Source organism: Myotis daubentonii, chromosome 5 (genome assembly GCF_963259705.1).
Source record: "Myotis daubentonii chromosome 5, mMyoDau2.1, whole genome shotgun sequence".
NCBI lineage: Eukaryota > Metazoa > Chordata > Mammalia > Chiroptera > Vespertilionidae > Myotis > Myotis daubentonii.
Window position 1 is genome coordinate 19,934,547 of NC_081844.1, and position 19,659 is coordinate 19,954,205.

The following is a 19,659-nucleotide window of genomic DNA, read 5'->3' on the forward strand; positions in this document are numbered from 1 at the left end:
AACCCAAATCCCTGGGTGGGACCCCCGAGGCCCCTGCTCCCGGCCATGTCCCCGAGGCCCCCAGGTGCCCACTGCCCGCTGGCGCCTCCTGCAGCCACTTCCTCCCCGTCTCGTGTCCCACCTCCATCGGGGCTTCCTGCGGGACCTCCGGGATACCAAACCCCCATCTTAGAGTCCGTTTTCTGGGGACTCCCAACCATGAAAGTCCTGCTCCACAGCCTGTCTACTGAAACAACCCTGCAGCTGACCCCACAGGATGGAGTGAGCTTGGCCATCTGCCCCTGGGCTATTTTAGGGGGTGCTTCACGGGACAGGCTGGGCCACAGGGCTCTCCCTGCCCCCTCACCCACACTCACGCCCCCCTCAGCCCCTCTCCGGCACTGGGTGCATCCCACACCTTGGCCAGCAACGGGCGAGGGGACTGGGTGTGGTGTGTTGGCAGTGAACGCCGCCCTGGCCTGGTGACTCGGTTGGTTGGAGCATCGTCCCCGTCCCAGACGCCGAAAAGGCAGTGGGTTCATTCCCAGTCAGGGCACATGTGGGAGGCAACCCATCAATGTTTTCTGTTCTCTCTCTCCCTCCCGTCCCCTCTCCCTCAATAAACGTATCCTCAGGTGAGGATTAAAAAAAAAGAGAACACAGACTTACGTGAAAACCATCCAGGACCGTTTAATAAAAAAATAAGCAAGTTATCCAGGATCCGACCCAGCAAGCAGTGTCCATCCGGAGAGGGGAGCACCGCTGGCCGGCTCTGACATTCACTTCCGGCTGAAGGCACAGCAAGCCCTCCAGCCTGGGCCGGGGAACATACTGCCCAAGTGCAGACAGCACCCCAGTGCCCTGAGCCCCCCAAAGGCTTAGACAGAGGAACCCCACTGAGCAGGCGGACACACCTGAGACGCAGGCCTGGGAGGTCAAGCCAACAGCACCAGGAGCAGGCGGGAGACCCAGCCCCTTCCTCACCCCGCCCCCTCCGGGGGGGCTGGCGCAGGAACCTGCAAGCGGCCATGTGGTTACTGGGGCCTGCAGAAGCCCCTGGTGAGAGAAGTCACCCTCCCTCCGGGGTGGTGACCTGCACGTAGCTCAGGTGACTAGGGGATGGATAAGGACTCAAACTCAACCCTTCGCTAACCCCACTGGGCGTCCACAAGGCCTGGTACACAGTAGGCACTCAATAAATGCCTAAGGCATGAAATGAAAGGACTCTCTTTGTTCATCTCTGGGGCCCAGCACACATGTGGGAAATCAAATGTAGTGACTGAACAAGGGTTATACTGTTTTGTATCACGGATGTCTAGCGCACACAGTAGGTGCTCTTCAGGTGAGTGGGGGAGAAGCCAATTAAAGAGTGAAAAGCACCTTGTTCATCTCCATGCCTAGCACCCAGCTCAGCTTCTGGCGCACAGCAGACACTCAATAACAGCACGGAGTTGATAAGAACTTTTGTGTCTCAAGTACCAGGCACACAGTAGGTGCCTGATGTGTGTTTGAATAAATGAAAGTGTCTTAATTAACTCAATATTCCCAGAGCCTGAAATGGTGCCCAACCGTCAGTAGGCACTCAATAAATACTTAAATTAATCTTTAAAAAATGAATGTGTATCACTAGTGCCTGATTCTTGCGGGGGGGGGGGGGGGAGCGTCAATAAATGCTTGATGACTGAATCATCACTGAGGAAATTATTATGCCTCATTCACGGCCATCACCCACGAACCTGGTACATAGTCGATGCTTAAGAAATGCCAGGCACGTGGAGAGGAACGATGGCTTGTTCCCACCCAGTCTCCCAGTGCAAAACACTATGCCTGGCATACAGTAGGCACTCCATTAATGCTGCCTGTGTGTACAAGATTGCTGAGCAAGAGCTGGCTGGCCACCGCCCTGCATGGAGAGCCCTCCCAGGCCTGCCAGGGTCCGCAGGGGCCCTGCTGTCCCCAGCAGGCACACGGAGGCTGCTGTGGCCACTGCCCCTCAGAGCTCGTCCCGGGCAGCGCTGTCCAGCGGGGACTGGAGCACGTCCGAGTTTTTGGCCTCTCGGCTCAGGGCCTGCTGCTCCCTCATCTTCTGGGATTTGGCGCGGTCCCAGTCGGTCTTGACGTGCTCGTTGTTCCACACAACCGAGGTCTCTGTGTCGCTCACGTAGCCGTCGTCCCCCGTGTAGTGCGTGGGGAACACGAGCAGAGGCTCCACGGAGAAGGCGCGCAGGTTGCGAGGGGAGAAGTGGGTCTTATACTCGGACCTGGAAGGGCAGGGAGTAAGGGGCAGCAGTGGGTCGAGGGGACGGGACCGATGGAGGGAGAAGTGAAAGGGAACAGTCTGAGACAGAAGGGGGATGGGGTTCAAATGGAGCCAGAAGTGGAGGGGACACACAGAGGAAGTGGGCAGAGAAAACGGCACCTTCCTGGGGCCCCCCCAAGATCCTCATGCCCCGCCCCCTCCAGGACTGCCGCCTGCTACCACAGCCCACTGCCCGAGCAACCCCTTCTCACACTGGGTGCTTGTCGAACATGACCGGCAGGAACTCGTCCACGGGCAGCATCTTGGAGAGCGGCTGGGCCGCCAGCAGCTTGCGGGCGCCTTGCAAGGAGATGACGTAGGCCAGTGTCCAGTAGGAGTAGTCGGCCTCCACCAGGTTCCTCACGCGGGGCACAGCCTTCTCGGGGTGCTCCACCTGCATCCGCTTCCGGCCCACATAGCTGGGGTGTGGAATTGAGGCCGTCACCCTCCTCCCGCCCACCAGAGCACGCTGACCCAGCAAGGCCCCTGTCCGGCCCTGGGGAGGGAGCAGGCTTGGGTGTCTGGGGCATAACAAGGAGGCCAGTGTGGCTGGACTGGCAGAACCACAGGGGTCTGTGGCCTCAAGGAAGAGGGTGGGTTTTTCCCTAGGCACTAGGGAGCCATGGAAGGATCTGGAGCTGGGGGCAATGGGATTTCTGGGACGTTCTCTGAGGCTGTGCTACAAGGAGGAAAGGGGCTGAGAAGGAAGCTGCGCTGGGCTCAGAGGGCTGTGTGGCAGTGGAGGAAGGTGCGAGGATCTGCGAGCAGTCGGGAATGAAGGGGTGCAGTTACGGTCAGGGCCCTGCACACTGCAGGGGAGGGGGAGGAGGAACCAACCCCCCCCCCCCATATGAGATCCCAAAGAACTGTTCCAGAGATATGGTGAGCACACCTGACCTAGTGGTGGGCTAAGACCCAGGCTCCCCGGCTACTTCCCACACTGGGCCAGCTCTGAGCTACCATGTCCTGACCACACCGACCCCAGGCCACCCCCCAGCTCCTTAGCCAGCCCACAGACTTCCTGGGCAAATCTTCGCCACCCCACCCGCCACAGGACACCTCCCGTCTCCAAGCCCTGAGGAGGCCTCATCCCCACAGCCAGGGCCCTACACTTCCAGGTCCTCCTCCCACGGTCCTACCCCACAGGCCCGAGGCCACGCCCCAGCCCTGACTACCCTCAGGTCCGCCCCTCACACCGGCCACACACACACAGAGCACTGCTGCCACACGTCCAAGAGCTGGCCCAGCTAGTCCCCACAGACACCTTCAGGCACAGAGGCTCCGGTTCCACCCACTCCAGACAATGCCCGAGCCCTGGCCCCAACCTCAGCCCCAACCCACTCCACACCAGGCCCCAGACCACACCTCTGAACTCTGGCCCTACCCCAGGCCCCAATCCACCCCACCCCATACTTTACCCCCGGGCTCTGGCCACGCCCCAGGCCACACCTCCTGGCATGGCCCCACCCCCAGGCCCCGCACTCACATGAGGTCCCAGTCCAGATCCTCCCTCTCCACATCCCGCATGAGGTTCATCAGGCGCCTCTTGAAGAAGATTTCGAAGCGCAGGTCGTCCTCGAAGACCAGCGATTTCTTCAGTCCCTTCTCCACGACCTGAGGGGGAACAGGGCCAGGCCTAACCCTGAAGCCAGCTCAGCTTGAAGGCTCTGGGGCAGCAGGCGAGAAGAAAATGCACCCCTCGCCGCCGCTGTCTGGACTGACTTCCCCTCGGGCTACCACTTTCTAGAACATTAAACAATACATGCCCGGGCCTGGCCGTTCCTCCCATTCCAGGGCCTGGGACTGAGCTGACACAGCCCTCTCCCTCATGCAATGGCAGGCAGACTACCTCTCACCCTTTAGGCTTCAGCTCCAATGTTGCCCACCCAGGAGCTCCTTCCCAACCACCACCCAAAGCTGCCAGTTGAGGACAATTCATAGCCCTAGGTCCCTTCTCCAGATGTATCTCACTTATTTCACTCTCATTTGTTTCTTTGTGGCTTATCATCAGTCCGCCCACTTCCCAGGGCTGTGAGCCCCTTGCAGGGGGCTGGGTCTGTCCCGGTGGCTATCATGTCCCCAGCACCAGCACCAGGCGAGGTACACAGTAGGTGCTTGGCAAATGTTTCCTGAATCTTCATGACGGTGCCCGGAGGCAATGACTGTCATATGGGGAAATTGAAGCTCAGGCTGGGAAGAGCCTTCCTGCTCACAGGGCTCAGCCCTCTAAGAGGCAGGGCTGGACTTAAACCCAGGGCCGCGTGGACACCACCACCTCTGCCTCATGCCACCCACAATGAATCTCAGAAAAAAGGGCAACCCTAGCGAGCACTCATTGCCTGAAACCCCTGAACACCCCCTCCAGAGCACCCTCCCACCTGCATCTGGACACCGCATCTGGCTTCGTGCCTGTAGTCCCAGGTTCGAATCCCAGCCTGGCATCCCCACCTACCACAGCCTCTCTCTCCAAGTGTGTCTGATGAGCCCCAGGGCTAATGAGCTACCCCTGGCGTGGGCTCTGTGCCAGTTAATGTCACCATGGCTGCTACAGCTATCAGTAAATGTCAAGACCAGAGTCCAGGCTCTAGACATCTGAAAGAAGCTAGGTGTGAAGAGGCCACACTTGGAAACTGGGCTCCCCCCTCCCCTTCCCCAGTCTCAGTGTCCACATCTACACAATGGAAGGACATTCCCTAAAGAGGGGCCCTGGGTCCTGCTGCAGCCTGGGAGTCTGCCTGGGGGGCAAGCAATGCCCTCCCTGAGCTGTGCGAAGGCCGAGGAGGACCCTGCCCTACTCACTTCGCCAGACACTCTACCTGCTGGACTCACCTCCTTCCAGATGTTATAGTGGCTGAGGAAGCAGCCCAACTCTCCCTTGGTGAGGGGCCGCCCATGGTAGGGGTCCTGGTAGCCGGGCAGCATCTGGATGCCCAGTGCCTCCACCTGGCTGGTGTTCATGGCTCTGGAAGGGGGGACAGGAAGGGGTCAGTGGACACCCCATGCTGCCGGCTACTCCACCATTGGCTAGTGCCCTCCTGCTGAGCAGCTGCTTCCCTCTTCAACTACTGGCGCCCCTCCTGGGCCTGCGGCCAGGTCTGCGGGGGGCGGGCCACCCAAGTGTGGCTCTGTCAGCCGTCTCCTAGGGTCAGACTCACTTCCCCTCCACCAGGGCCCCATCAGCACGGTCTACATTCCAGCATGGTCTACAGGGTAGGGCTCAGCTGCCACCCATGGCCCCAGTGCACAGTCTACACCCCTCCCCAGGGTAGGGCTCAGCTGCCACCCATGGCCCCAGTGCACCATCTACACCCCTCCCCAGGGTAGGGCTCAGTTGTCACCCATGGCCCCAGTGCACGGTCTACACTCCTCCCCTAGGGTAGGGCTCAGCTGCCACCCATGGCCTCAGTGCACCATCTACACCCCTCCCCAGGGTAGGGCTCAGCTGCCACCCATGGCCCCAGTGCACCATCTACACCCCTCCCCAGGGTAGGGCTCAGTTGTCACCCATGGCCCCAGTGCACCGTCTACACCCCTCCCCAGGGTAGGGCTCAGTTGTCACCCATGGCCCCAGTGCACGGTCTACACTCCTCCCCTAGGGTAGGGCTCAGCTGCCACCCATGGCCCCGGTGCACGGTCTACACCCCTGCCCTCAGATTGGACTCACTTGCCGTCCACAGCCTCCACCAGCCGGACCTTGATCTCCTGCGCCCACAGCGCCCAGAGCATGCGTTCCCGCCGGTCCTGCCGCCGCTTCAGGTTGATCATGAAGACCTGTGGCACAGAGCCTCTGTTGGACTCTCCAGCCCTAAGTTCCCCACCCTTCCCCCGCCCCGCCCCAGAAGGCCTGGCCCACCTCGTCGAAGCCCATCTTGTCAGGCATCTTGGTAGGCACCGAGACAAACCGGGAGGGCTCTGCTGGGGGGTACTTCACTGCGGAGAGGAAAGAAGCCGAGGGGTGACTTGGGTCATGGGGTGCGGTCGGGGGGAGCATTCCAACCTCTCTCCATTGCGCCCTCCGCATCCCCTCCATGGCTCCATATCAGCCTGAGGTTGGAGAACTGCCTGGCCTGTCCCCAACCATAATCCTGGTGCTAGTCTCTCCCTCACCTCCTACCCACTCTGGCTGTTAGCACACCAACCTCATCCATTCCTACCTCAGGACCTTTGCACATGCTGAGCCTCTGCCTGGAACACCCTTCCTTCCTCCTCCCCCTACCCCAGTTCTCAGCTAAGATGCCATGTTGAGGAGGGGTGAGTCTCCCACTGCCTCAGGTTGAGTCAGGTACCTCCTCCCGCTCCCCACAGCACCGGGGTTTCCATCATCAAACCTCTACCCTGCTATCCTAACTCGCTGTCTACTGTGAGCCCCGTGAAATCAACACCAAGTCTGTCCACGCACACTGGGTCTCCAGTGCCCAACATAGGGCTCAGCATACAGCAGGCACTCAATAACTGCTCGCAGAATGAACCAAGGATGAATGGCCTTGACCTACCCGGGCCTCAGATTCCTCATCTATAAAATGGGCTGATAACACCTCAGAGGTTATTCACGAAATGATGCCATGCAGTCACATTTGCGTGGGCTGAATGGCAGGCATCCTCCCGCAAACATTAAGTTGGTGTCCAAACCCCCAGGAGCCCAGAATGTGCCCTTATTTGGAAACGGGGTGCTTACAGAGGTGTTCAGGGTAGAACGAGGTTGTTAGCGTGGGCCCTAATCACTATGACTGGGATCCGGATAAAAATGGAAACTTTGGCCCTAGCTGGTTTGGCTCAGTGGATAGAGCATTGGCCTGGGGACTGAAGGGTCCCGGGTTCGATTCCAGCCAAGGACACATGCCTGGGTTCCGGGCTTGATCCCCAGTAGGGGACGTGCAAGAGGCAGCCAATCAATGATTCTCTCTCATCATTGATGTTTCTCTCTCTCTCCCTCTCCCTTCCTCTCTAAAATCAATAAAATATATTTAAAAAAAAAAAAAAAGACAGCCCATTCATATGTAAAACTTTAAAAAAAAATGGAAAATTTGACTGGCGGGTGACTTAGTTGGTTGGAGCATCATCCCATACACCAAAAGGCTGTGGGTTTGATTCCCAGTCAGGACATATACAGGAGGCAACTGACCGATATTTTGATGTTTCTCATATCAATGTTTCTCCCCCTCCCCCTCCAAAAATCCATAAAAACATATCCTCAGGTGAGGGTTTTTTTTTAATGGGAAATGTGGACACAGAGACACACAGAGGGAAGACACAGGAGAAGACGGCCATCTGACCGAGGGGCACGTCTCCAGGCCAAGGTGCGCCCAGAACGTCAGAGCAGTCCTAACTGCTCCCCATGAGCTGCTCAGACCACATCCCCACAGCGATCCTGGCATATATATGCCTGTGGTTCCCCCAGAAGGGCCAGACTTTCAGGTACACATGAGCCTGCAGACGCCCCTGCCTGCCCCCCAGGCTGCCCAGGAAAGCCCAACTGGATTCCAAGTGTGGTGTCTGCTTCACCAAAAACAAAGGCCCCGTGTGAGCGCAAGGGACAAACACAGGGCCCTCTGTCTGGAAGAGACCTGGACAAGGCCCAGACCTGACCCAGAACCTTCCACCCACAGCCTGGGCCTCCTCCAAGGCCACCACGCCCCAGGGCTTCCTCCCCCCGAGTCCCGCAGCTCCTGGGCACCCCACTCTCCTTAGGATGGCTGACACCAACGGCAAGACTTGGGGATCTTGGGACACAGGCCCCAATCCCAGGTGCCCATCCCTTCTCTGTCTGACCCTCAGCTCAACCCCCCATTGGGGATGGGGTGAGTGGTGAGAGAACTGCCAGTGGGAGGTGGGATCTTGTCACCCTGAGCCTTTCTGCAAGTCTGAAACTTTACTGTGAGAGAGATCTCCGAACACATGAAAACCCCTGCTCGGCCCAGGGCCGGGTCCCCACACGCGGACGGAGCGGAACCGTGCTTTAACAGAGGAAGGATGTACACACATATCTGAACCCCCCGGGCCCTCCCCCCATCTGTTCTGTGTGCTCAGCTCTGGCCCTCAAGAAAGAAGCAGGAGGGCATTCATGCCTCTGTCACGGTGGAGTGTATAGCAGCAGTGTTAACGGCTTCTTGACCAGAAACAGTAACAGAAATAGAGGTGAAATTTAAATGAGGAAAACCATGGCAGCCACAGGGATGCTCCAGGGTCCAGCCGCAGGTGGGAGTGGGCGCCAAGCAGAGGTCTCTCTCTCGGGACAGTGGTCCGGGGGGCTCCTGGCCTAGGCCTGAGCATCTGCATGTGACAGACACTTGGGTATTGTGCAGGGAGCGTGCCATTCCACCTTCAGCCACCAGGGACACACACACACACACACACACACACACACACACACACACATACACACAACCTTCTAGAAGCAGGTAAGAGTGGGGCAACTACCAGCAGCGGGAGCCTGGACCCTCCCCATCTGTGCAGTGGGGGCGGGGGTGCTGCTTTGCAGGCCTTCTCTGAGATGTGTGGCCAGTGGAGGGCAGAGCCCCCCGGAAGTGGACACTGTCCCATTGTCCTCTTGCTCTGGAGAAACCCCACGTCCACCAGGAGGCCGCTCCTCGAGCAACCTTGATGGCAGCTCGGCCCTGTGTGCTCAACCCATCTCGAGGCCACCAGAGGTAGGGCTGCTAGTTTAATAATTTACAGATTTATTTACTGAAAAGACATGAGCTTGCAACTATGGTAAAAATATGTAATTCCCTTTTTAAAATAGATGTATTCAAATAAAACAAAAGTATATACATACGATATGTATTAAATAAGTAATGGGTCTGAGGTTTAGAAATGGCCCAAAAGGCTGTGGCCCAGACACTGCCATGCACATAAAGGTTCATCAGTGAAAACCTTCTGTCCTCCCTGCTCCCATACCCTCCATGGCTCCTGACTGCCCCTGAGGAAAGCAGTGCCTAAGCCCGCCAGCTCTACCCGCTCAGCAGCCCCACTTCTGCCCCCGCTGACCTTGCCTGCTCCCTGAGCTCGTGTCCCTCTAGCCTCCCAGTCTGCAGAATACTCCCTCTGGCTATAATCCCCTTCTGGCTAACTACTACTCACTCTGCCTCTTAATGCCACCTCCTCCTGGAAGCCCACCCTGACTGCCATGCCCAGCTGCTGCAAGCCAGTGCTCCCTGAGAGCAGGGACAACTGTCCACCTTGTTCATGCCAGGTTCCCAGTGCCTGGCAAAGGCACTAGCACCCAGCAGGTGCTCAATCAGCGTTCAGGGTATGGATGTGTGATGACAGAGAAAGGGCAGTGTGGACGGACTCACCCATAACCTCCAGCTGCACATGCATGAAGCTCTCAGCCTCATCCTGGAGAGTACTATGTGACCGCAGCGGCACTGGCAGGAAGCCGTACATCTCCTTGTTGCACACGTACATCTGGACCTCTGGGGCCAAAAACAACAATCAAAACTGAAAACTGAGCAACAAGGTGGCAGTGGCCACCTCTGACCACAGCGTCAGCCTCACAGCCCAGTGTGGGGTGGAAAGTAAAGGAGTCCCACCCCCTTTTCCCAGCAACCAGCAGAAACCCCTCAGACCTCCACCTGGGACTTGGAGTCAGAACAGGGGTTCCCGCTGGCAGGCGAGACACTGACAATCAGAACTGTTAGAAAGCACCTTATGCCCGGCTGGTGTGGCTCAGTGGTTGAGTGTCAACCTATGAACCAGGAGGTGAGGGTTCGATTCCTGGTGAGGGCACATACCCAGGTATCAGGTTTGTTTCCTGGTCGGGGCAGGTACAGAAGGCAACCGGTCAATGTTTCTTGTTCACATCAATGTCTCTCTCCCTCTCTCTCTCTCAGCATGTCCTCTGGTGAGGTTTAAAAATAAAAAAGATGCACATTCCTTTTTCTTTTTTTAAAAAATCCTCACCCGAGGATATTTTTCCATTGACTTTTAGAGAGAGTAGAAGAGAGAAGGAAAGACAGAGAGAGATACCAATGTGAGAGAAACACATCGATTGGTTGCCTCCTGCACACTCCCTGACCAGGGCCCGGGCCGGGGAGGATCCTGCAACTGAGGCATGTGCCCTTGACAGGAATCGAACCCAGAACCCTTTGGTCTACAGGCCAACGCTCTATCCACTGAGCCAAACTGACTGGGGCTGATGCACATTTCTGCACAAAAATGGGATGCAGTTGGATCAAATGTCAGTAAGGTGACCTCCATCTGCATTTGTCTTTTTCTGGATGGTTTAAATTTTTATACTGAGTGTGTATTTTAAAAAGTTAATAAGTCACCCTAACCGGTTTGGCTCAGTGGATAGAGCATCGGCCTGCGGACTGAAGGGTCCCAGGTTCGATTCCGGTCAAGGGCATATACCTTGGTTGCAGGCACATCCCCAGTAGGGGGTGTGAAGGAGGCAGCTGATCAATCTTTCTCATCGGTGTTCCTAACTCTCTATCCCTCTCCCTTCCTCTCTGTAAAAAAATCAATAAAATATATATTTTAAAAAAAGTTAATAAGTCAATGAAAATAATTTTCACTTTAACTGGCTAGCTTTTACATAATGAGGGTAGATGGTATAGATCAGTGGTCAGCAAACTGCGGCTCGCAAGCCACATGCGGCTCTTTGGCCCCGTGAGTGTGGCTCTTCCACAAAATACCAACTTCTGCGCATGGGCGACGAAGTTTCAATCGCACTGTATGTGCACGCCCACACGTGGTATTTTGTGGAAGAGCCACACTCAAGGGGCCAAAGAGCCGCAGTTTGCCGACCACTGGTATAGATCTTTTAGGCTGCTGGCCTGACAGTCTGTCTTAACAACTTAACCCTGCCCTTGGGATGTGGAGGCAGCCATAGACCACACTTAAATACACGGTGTGGCAGCGTGCCAGTGAAACCTCCCCTGTAGGCACCAAAATTTGAACTTCATGCAGTTTCAGATGTCACAAACTATTACTATTCTCTTCATGTTTTCTTCCAACCATTTAAAGACATAAAAACCATTCTTAGCTTGTAGCCATACAGAAACAGATGGTGGGTCAGATCTGGCCTGCTGGCCACCGTTTGCTAATAACCCTTGATTTAAAGTAAATGACAGGTTAGCATACGGCTCTGTTCTCGTGTTCTCTAAAGGGCTTTTTCATAATTATACAATTAGGGAACGGTTACGTTCAACCACAGAAAATTGGGAGAATGTAAGAAAATATTAAGTTGGAAATAACCTTCCATAAGTAGGTCCCCTTTAGACCTGGGAGGCGAAGACCCTCGGCAAAGCCAGGGCTGGAGAAAGAATGGGTCTGTGGCCACCATCTGAACACCTGGACACGCCCCCACCTGCGGCCACCGGGACCCTGCGCGCGTTCTGGTTCTGCGGACCTTCTGTGGCCTCTGCGGGGACATGTTCAGCTCAGATTCCAGAGAACCGAGCAGATGACATCCCCGGGACAGCAACCCCCCAGGGCTCACCTGCCTGCTTGCAGGAGAAGGCGAAAACGATGATGTCATCGAAGGCCCAGGTATAGTCCGCGTGTGGCGGGTAGAACGCCAAGCTCCTGGAGGCCGCCTTCCGCAGGTCGATCAGGAAGGTCGAGTGCACCATGGGGACCGCGAAGCAGCCCTGGCGGTCCCGCTTGCGAATGGGGATGTAGGCAGGCGTGCGCTTGTAGTAGCCCTGCGGGGAGGGGCGGAGTTCTGCAGGGGTCCCCTGAGGGGAGGCCTGCGACCCAGGACAATGAGAGCCATGGAACACCTAGAGAGCGAGGCCCAGGTGCCAACTCCTGCCTAGGGTGGGCCTTCCTGAGCACCGGCTCTGGGCATGGTCGGTGACAGGCTCCGCCCCCGGCGCCTGGGCTAAGGGGACAATGGCCGATAACAGAAAAACGGCTGTCTACTTGCAGACCTGGCCCCACACTTCCGATCAGAAAGGCAGCCTATGAAGGAGGAAATTTAAAAGCCGAAAAAGGTTTTAACATTAAACTGGCCTACAACTAAAAACAAAAATAAAGAGTTCTTGGCTTCAGGAACTGGTCCGGGGATGGGAGGAGAGATGGACAAGGCCAGTCCAGGAGGACTTCAGCGGGAAGCTGCTGGGATGGTTCCCCAGGGTCTGAAAATGAAGCCACCCAGGGGTGGAGGAAGACAGGAAGCTGTCTGAACGTCTGAATCAAGCCGTGCCTGCCGTCCCATCTGGGCACCACCACTCCCTACCGTGTGGACTAAGGACGATCACGAAGGTGTGAAACGCTCACCATGAGCTGGTGTGATAATAAGTTCGGCCCCCACTTGCTTGGCCCAGCCCCCAGCACCCCAAGCCCTCTGCGCTACCCAAGCAGGCGCCTGACCTGGGAAGTCATCCCACACCAGAAATTGGAGTACGCAGCCCGGGAATCCAGCATGGGTGCCACCACCGTCTTGTTCTCGGCGATGAGCAGCGTCAGCGTGTCAGGGTTCAGGATCAGGTTGTCTGCGTCCACAAACTACAAAACATCCAACAGGACATCACTGGGAGCTGCTGGAGTGACCGGCTGGGCCACAGCTCGGAATGATGGGGCAGAGGCAGCGTCCTGGGGTCTGAAGAACCATCCGGTGCCCCAACCCACAGCTCTACCTTAGTAACAAGCCAAGTTACAGCCACACAAAGAAACGGGCTGCTACGGAAGGGGCAGGAATGGGCCACATGGCGCACAGAAACACAAATGGGTCCCAGACAGGGCACTGTCGAGATACCAGACATGACGGGGGCGGGCCATGTGGCTCCATCAGTGGGAACTTTTACAACAGGCAGCGCTGGTCAGTGAAGAGGAGGGGTGGACCAGAGGCCACCTCCGAGAGGAATACACTTTTTTCTCTGTGAGTTAGATGCCAATAAAAAGTTCATAAAAATAGATACTTTATTTTGCTTTAACACCTTGAATGTTGGGGTAAAAATATGGTAACTTGTTTGTTACAAAGAAAAAAGTTTGGAACAATTAGGTAAGGATGTTTCTGTCCTGCAGGTCCCGTAGAGAACGATTAGGAGATGATTTTTAAGAAATGCATCTGGCCCTAGCTGGTTTGGCTCAGTGGACAGAGCGTCAGCCTGCAGACTGAAGGGTCCTGGGTTCAATTCCGGTCAAGGGCACATGCCAGGGTTGCGGGCTCGATCCCCAATGTTGGGGCGTGCAGGAGGCAGTTGATGAACGATTCTCAGTCATCATTGATGTTTCTATCTCTTTCTCTCCCTCTTCCTTCCTCTCTGAAATCAATAAAAAAAACAAACAAACAAACATGCATCTGGCCAGGCCAGTGTGGCTCAGTGGTTGAGCATCGATCTATGAACCAGGAGGTCACTGTTCGATTCCCAGTCAGGGCACATGCCTGGGTTGTGGGCTTGATCCCCAGTAGGGGGCGTGCAGGAGGCAGCCGATCAGTGATTTTCTCTCATCATTGATCTTTCTATCTCTCTCTCTCTTTCTCCCTTCCTCTCTGAAATCAATAAAAAGATATATTTTTTAAAGATGCATTCTGTTACTCACAGGGGCTTTTGAGAGCATTTGAGTCACTTGAGGAAAACAACAGCAGACACTGGCATTCCAGGCTCCTCTGGCACCATGGCACAGCATGCCGCACGGGACCCTCAGCTGGAGACAGGAGGGGCAGCCCTGGGACAGGCTGCGCAGGTGCGTATGTTCCCCACCCAGCTCCCTGCGGACATTTACATCCTGACCTCTGGATATATGTGCAGTAAAAGCAGCTGGGCCCTGGCCGGTTTGGCTCACTGGATAGAGCGTCGGCCTGGGGACTGAAAGGTCCCGGGTTCGATTCCGGTCAAGGGCATGTACCTTCGTTGCAGGCACATCCCCAGTAGGGAGTGTGCAGGAGGCAGCTGATCGATGCTTCTCTCTCATCGATGTTTCTAACTCTCTATCCCTCTCCCTTCCTCTCTGTAAAAATCAATAAAATATATATATTTTTTAAAAAGCAGCTGGAACAGTCCAGAAGGTCCTCAAAAAGTTAAGAACATAGTTATCATGTGACCCAACAAGTCCATCCCTGAGGATAGAGCAAGAGAACTAGAAACAGGGACTCCGACAGATACGTGAACACCTATGTTCAAAACAGCAGGATTCACCATTGCCAGGAGGTGGAAACAATGTCAGTGTCCAACAGATGAACGGATAACCAAAACGGGGTCCGGCCACACAATGGAATATCGCTCAGCCATAAAAAGGTCAGAAGCACTTAGGCTACAACATGGAAGAACCTCGAAAACATGCTGAGAGAAGCCATGTGCTGTGTACTCCATGCACACAGAGTGCCCAGAACTGGCAAGTCCAGAGACGGAGAGCAGACAGTGGCTGCCAGGATGAGAGGGAGGGGGCGTGGGGGTGACTGTGTGGGGATGACGGGAGGTTCTGGAACTAGACAGGGATGATGGTTGTACAACACTGTGAATGTGCCAGAAACCACTCGATTACATGGTTTAAAAGGCTAATTTTATGTTCTGTAAATTGCACCTCAATTTCAGTCTCTCTGAAAGGTAAGATTACGAGGTTTGTTTCCTTCTTTCCTAAACTCCTTATTTTTTCTTCTAGATTTTCTTACAAGCAACGCCGATAGCGTTTGTAAAAAGAGAAGAAAAAAAGAGGCCCTTTTAACAATAATTTTAAAACACTGGACAAGTGATTTCACATCCCAATACGGACTTCCAAAGTCCCCAGTTTCAAAAATGACATGGGGTGTCAAAAGCTGCTTTGAGTTTTGAACCAACACCTGGCGTTCTACCCAGGTTTGCTGAGGGTAAAAGCGAAAAACAGTCAACCTCAAACCATGAAAACAAAACAGACGCGGCGGCCCTGTGCAGGATGGCGCCAGGCAGGGCCAGTCCCACCTCTGTGCCAGCCCAGCCAGTGAAACCTCCCTCTCCAAGCCTCTACTTTCCCATCTGTAAAATGGTCTCAGGAAGTATCAACCTACAGGGCCCAGGAGCCCTCCTCTTCCCAGGAGACAGCTCTCTCCTCCCCAAAGGGCTCAGGCCAGGGGCCTGGGATCTTCCTGGCACCCTCACCTCTAGACCCCAAGCAGGGCCTGAACCCATCTGCCTTTCTCCACAGCCCCATCCCTTAGGCCTCCACCCCAGCCTCCTGCTGTCCCCACTCCTGGACAGGGGCTCTGAGAATCATAAACTAGAACACAGCCCTCCCCTGCTTACATACCTTCCGTGGCTCCCTATTACCATCAGAGTGAAAACCAAATCTTTCCTTCAACCTGCATAGGCCAGCCCCCACCCACCATCTCGGTATCACCCCCTCCACCGCTCCCTCATTAGGCCATTCCGGCCACACTGGCCTCCTCACAGTCCTTGAACATCCAAAGCTTGATGCCTGCTGTTCCCTCTGCCTCAGACACTGTCCTCCGGCTTCCCCTAAGGCTGGCTCCGTTGCTCCTTCCGATCTCTGCTGGGGTCCCCTCCTAAGGAAGGCCCCCAACCCTGCTCACTCATCACCCCACCCTGGCTAGGCCATCTGTTGGAGGTTGAATGTTGAGAGTCCTAACTCCTCGTATAGGTGGCTATGGCCTTATTTGGAAATACAGTCTTTGCAGATTTAGTAAAAATGTAAGATGGGGTCGTACTGGACTAGGGTGGGCCCTACATGCAATGACTGGTGACCTCAGAAGAAGAGAAGAGACACACAGGAGAGAAGTCCATGTGACCACAAAGGCAGAGACTGGAGGATGCAGCCACAAGCCAAGGATGCCCGAGCCTCCTGGAGCTGGAGGAGGCAGAGAGGACCCTCCCTTGGAGCTTTTTGGGGGAGCACAGCCCTGCTGACACCAGGATTTCAGACTTCCAGCCTCCAGAACTGAGATAATACACTTCCCAGAACACAGTCCCCCAGCGTGTGGGGCTCTGTCCCAGCGGCCCCAGGACATTGATTCACCACCAAATGCCCGTCTACAACTTCACAGCAGCGCTGCCTTCTGATGGTGCCTCTCTCAGTTTGGTTTTTCCGGTCACATCCACCTTTCCCGGGACGCCAGCAAGGTGGGGCTCAGCCTGTGTCCCCAGGCCTCGGCAGGAGGGCACTGGTAGGGGCTCATAAATGTGGGTTGATTGATAAATAAAAAAGGTACAGACTTCAACTCAGGGCCTGGCACGTACACAAAACCAGCCAGACTGGCATCACAACATGACCTCCCTGTCACCAACTCCCTCCCCATCTGCACCGGGGGAGGGAGTCACGCGCAGGTCAAGGAAGCAGGAAGGCCCGGGACCTGTGGGCACTTATCCAACGTGATTTCGTTGAACACTCGACGTCCCTGCCTTCCCAGAGGCAAAACTGGCCCAGGAGGAGGAAGTGAAAACCAGGGTTCAGCAGCTCAGCAGTTCCCGCTGTCCCCAGCCCACCTTCCTGCTTCTTGCAGTGACCCAGACAGTGTCACTGAGGGTGTGTGGAGATCCGGTGACCCGATAGCTGCTCCTTACGACTCATGATGGCGATAAAAGCAGAGACGAACCGAGTGTCCAACCACAGAGGGCAATGGGGGACACATCGGGTGGTTAGGAGCCCAGGGTCCCCTGGTTGAATCCCAAATCCTCCACCTAACCAGCCGGATCACCTCTGACAGCTCACACCCCCTCTGGTGCCTGTTTCCCCCTCCGTAAACCGGAGTTCAGGAGTCTCCACAGTCACTGCTCTGCCTTCCCTTCGGACACCCGACGCCTTCTGTGACCCACGGGCCGGGAAACTCACCAAGATGTAATCAGCCCACATGTCCCGGGCAGACTTCAGGGCCGCCTGGCGCAGCTTCATGACGTGCTCGTAGCGCGCATCGGACCAGTGCTTGGGGCCCTCCTCGTCTTGGTAGGACCTGGGGGAGGCAGCTGTGATGTGGGGAGGCACAGGCACTGCGGAGCCCCGACAGGGCCCGGCTGCAGGGCGGCCAGAGGTGGGTTCCTGGCGGAGGGGACGGCTAAGCGCAGGGCACACGGGGTAGGCAGGTATGTCTGCAGCAGGGGGCAGGCCAGTGCCAAGGCCTGGAGGGGAGGACATCTGGGCAATCGACAGAGAAGGAAGGAAGCTCAGGAGGAGGCAGCGCCACTGGGAGGGAACACAGAGCAAAAGGAAAGTGGAACCCGTCCTCCCAGACTCAGAATCTGTGAAGCTGAGGGCAGGTCAGAGGAGTCAGAGGAGCCAGAGCTGGCACTGCAGAACTGGCTAGAGAGCCGGGGCGGAGGGGCAGGGTTCTGAGGCCGGACCATGGGAATCCGTGGAGGGCATGTGGGCAGGGGTGCAGCGGAGTCCGATGGGGAGGGCTCGCTCAGGGCAGGGCCTGGCACTCACCGGGGCTCCTCTGCCGGCCGCCACTCCACCGAGTGGTACAGGTTCTTCACGGCCACCAGCCATTCCCGCAGCACGGCCGTTGTGTTGTCTGAGTTGTGGTCTGTGGCCACCCTGCGGGCGGAGGGGGACAGTCAGGGAGGTTGGGGAGCCCAAACCAGGACAGGGGAGCAGACCCGAACCTGGGCTCCGCACCCTGGCTCAGCCTGCTCTCCGCTACACGGACGGGCCAGGCGCTTCCCCCTCCGTGCCTCAGGCTCCTCATCACGCGGGGTGAGGACACCTCACTAGGCTGCAGAGATTAAACAAGCTCATTTAGAAAAACACCGGAGACACTATTAGTACTACTGAGCAGCTAGGGCAGCGGTTCTCAACCTGTGGGTCGCGACCCCTTTGGCGGTCGAACGACCCTTTCACAGGGGTCGCCTAAGACCATCCTGCATATCAGATATTTACATGACGATTCATAACAGTAGCAACATGACAGTTATGAAGTAGCAACGAAAATAATGTTATGGTTGGGGTCACAACACGAGGAACCGTATTTAAAGGGCCAGAAGGTTGAGAACCACTGACCTAGGATCTTATAAGAAGCTTAGGTACTAAATATGTCAGACTTAATAAAAATACAGCTACATCACACGGTCCCATCCACCATCCTCCAGTCTCTCCTATGAACACCACCACCTCAACAAGCCCTGTGCGTGGGTGATCCAGGCCAGGGAGTCTGGAGCAGAGACGAGGGACACCTGGGAATCTAGTTTGACGTGGAGCCCAGGGCTATTTTCCCACGTGAACCGTTACTAAATTGCCAACAAGGACCGCAGTGATAACAGTAACCATGAGGGCAGCGCTGGGTACGCCGTTCCCCTTCCAGGAAGGGGCCACCTCCCGCCCACGCTCGGGTGAGAAGGCCTGATTCGGGCAGGAGTGCAAAGATCTACAGCTGGGGAGGTGCAATGTGGGCCACAGCCGCGCCCTGGCGGCCCCGGGCCCCCTTCCCGGGAGCCTGCGGGTTGAGAGGGTGAGGCAGGGCGGCCTGCCTGGGTGTGGTCCCGGATCTGCCCTCATGGGGGCCGGCAGGCAAAGCGGGGGTCTTGCCCATTCGTATGCGGGACAGCGAGGGTGGGGGTCGGGACAGCAGGAAAAGGCACGCGTGGTCTGGTGCGCAGCTGGGGGACAAGAAGCAGAAGGCACGCATGGGTCTGGCCCGCCCTGCCCGGGGCCAGAACAGCTGGCGGGACGCGGGGCGGACCCGCCGACCGGGCAGCCGGCCGGACTCGGCGGCGCCGCACTCACCACAGCGCCGTGCGCTCCCGCGGGTGGTGCAGCCGCTCCAGCGCGCCCAGCGTGGCCGGCAGCGCGTGGGCCGCGTTGCGCGCCAGCAGCGCGATGAGCACGCGCGGCGCCTGCAGCGGCGATTCGGGGCTCCAGCGCTCCTCCGGGAAGTAGGCGGCGGCGCCCGGCGGGCCCCCTGGAGGCGGCAGCGCCAGCAGCAGCAGCAGCAGCAGCTCCGGGCGCGGCCGCCCGCACCGCCGGCTCGCGCGTGGGGTCGCCGCCATCGCGCCACGCGTCTCCTTTAAGCCTCTTTTCTGCCGGCAGACGAGGGCCGCGCCTTAAAGGGGCCGTCGGAGTCCCGCCGCTGCCGCGCCTTAAAGGGGAGGAGAGCGCCGGGCTGGAATCGGGCATCTGGGCCCGCCTTCCAGGCCCCGCCTCCGGACGCCTTAAAGGCACGGTGTTCAGTGTCTGTCTGACCTGCGACCCACTGCCTCCGCGGCACCCGCGCTTGATGCCCTGTCCAACATGGTTTTATGAAATCCTCATCGAGGATGTTTTTTCCAACGATTTCTAGAGAGAGTGGAAGGGAGGGAGGAGGGGGAGAGAGAAACATCCACGTGAGAGAGACATGCCCTACCGGGGCTGGGGAGCCTGCCACGGAGGTGCATGCCTTGACCAGGAGTCGAACCAGGAGTCGAACCCGTGACCCTTCAGCCCGCAGCCCGAGGCTCTAACCACTGAGCAAACTCCCAGGGCCCACCCAACTTTTATTCGTACAATCCCTGGGCGGTACCAGGCGGACCTGG

The 19,659-nt window shown here is 56.9% G+C and overlaps 1 protein-coding gene across 1 annotated transcript; it reads right to left on the minus strand.

Annotated features, from left to right (window-relative positions):
• Positions 1–644: 644 nt before the first annotated feature.
• On the minus strand, positions 645–19,221 carry COLGALT1 (collagen beta(1-O)galactosyltransferase 1). The gene is made up of 12 exons (XM_059696261.1): positions 18,875–19,221; positions 17,579–17,689; positions 16,988–17,105; positions 12,596–12,730; positions 11,721–11,925; positions 9,574–9,693; positions 6,132–6,208; positions 5,943–6,049; positions 5,108–5,240; positions 3,765–3,892; positions 2,491–2,697; positions 645–2,240 (listed from the first exon to the last, which is right to left on the minus strand). Exons 1-12 carry the CDS (start codon positions 19,135–19,137, stop codon positions 1,973–1,975), a joined length of 1,872 nt encoding a protein of 623 aa, XP_059552244.1. The 5' UTR covers positions 19,138–19,221; the 3' UTR covers positions 645–1,972.
• Between the last annotated feature and the right edge of the window lie 438 nt (positions 19,222–19,659).

What these genes read in the sequence shown, in the direction of transcription:
- COLGALT1 (XM_059696261.1), bottom strand. Translation starts at nt 19,137, where the DNA reads ATGGCGGCGACCCCACGCGCGAGCCGGCGGTGCGGGCGGCCGCGCCCG. An exon ending in CGGGAGCGCACGGCGCTGTG is followed by an intron (nt 17,690 to 18,874) that starts GTGAGTGCGGCG and finishes CTCCGCCCGCAG; the next exon opens with GGTGGCCACAGACCACAACT. An exon ending in TGTGGGCTGATTACATCTTG is followed by an intron (nt 12,731 to 16,987) that starts GTGAGTTTCCCG and finishes GATGTTTTGTAG; the next exon opens with TTTGTGGACGCAGACAACCT.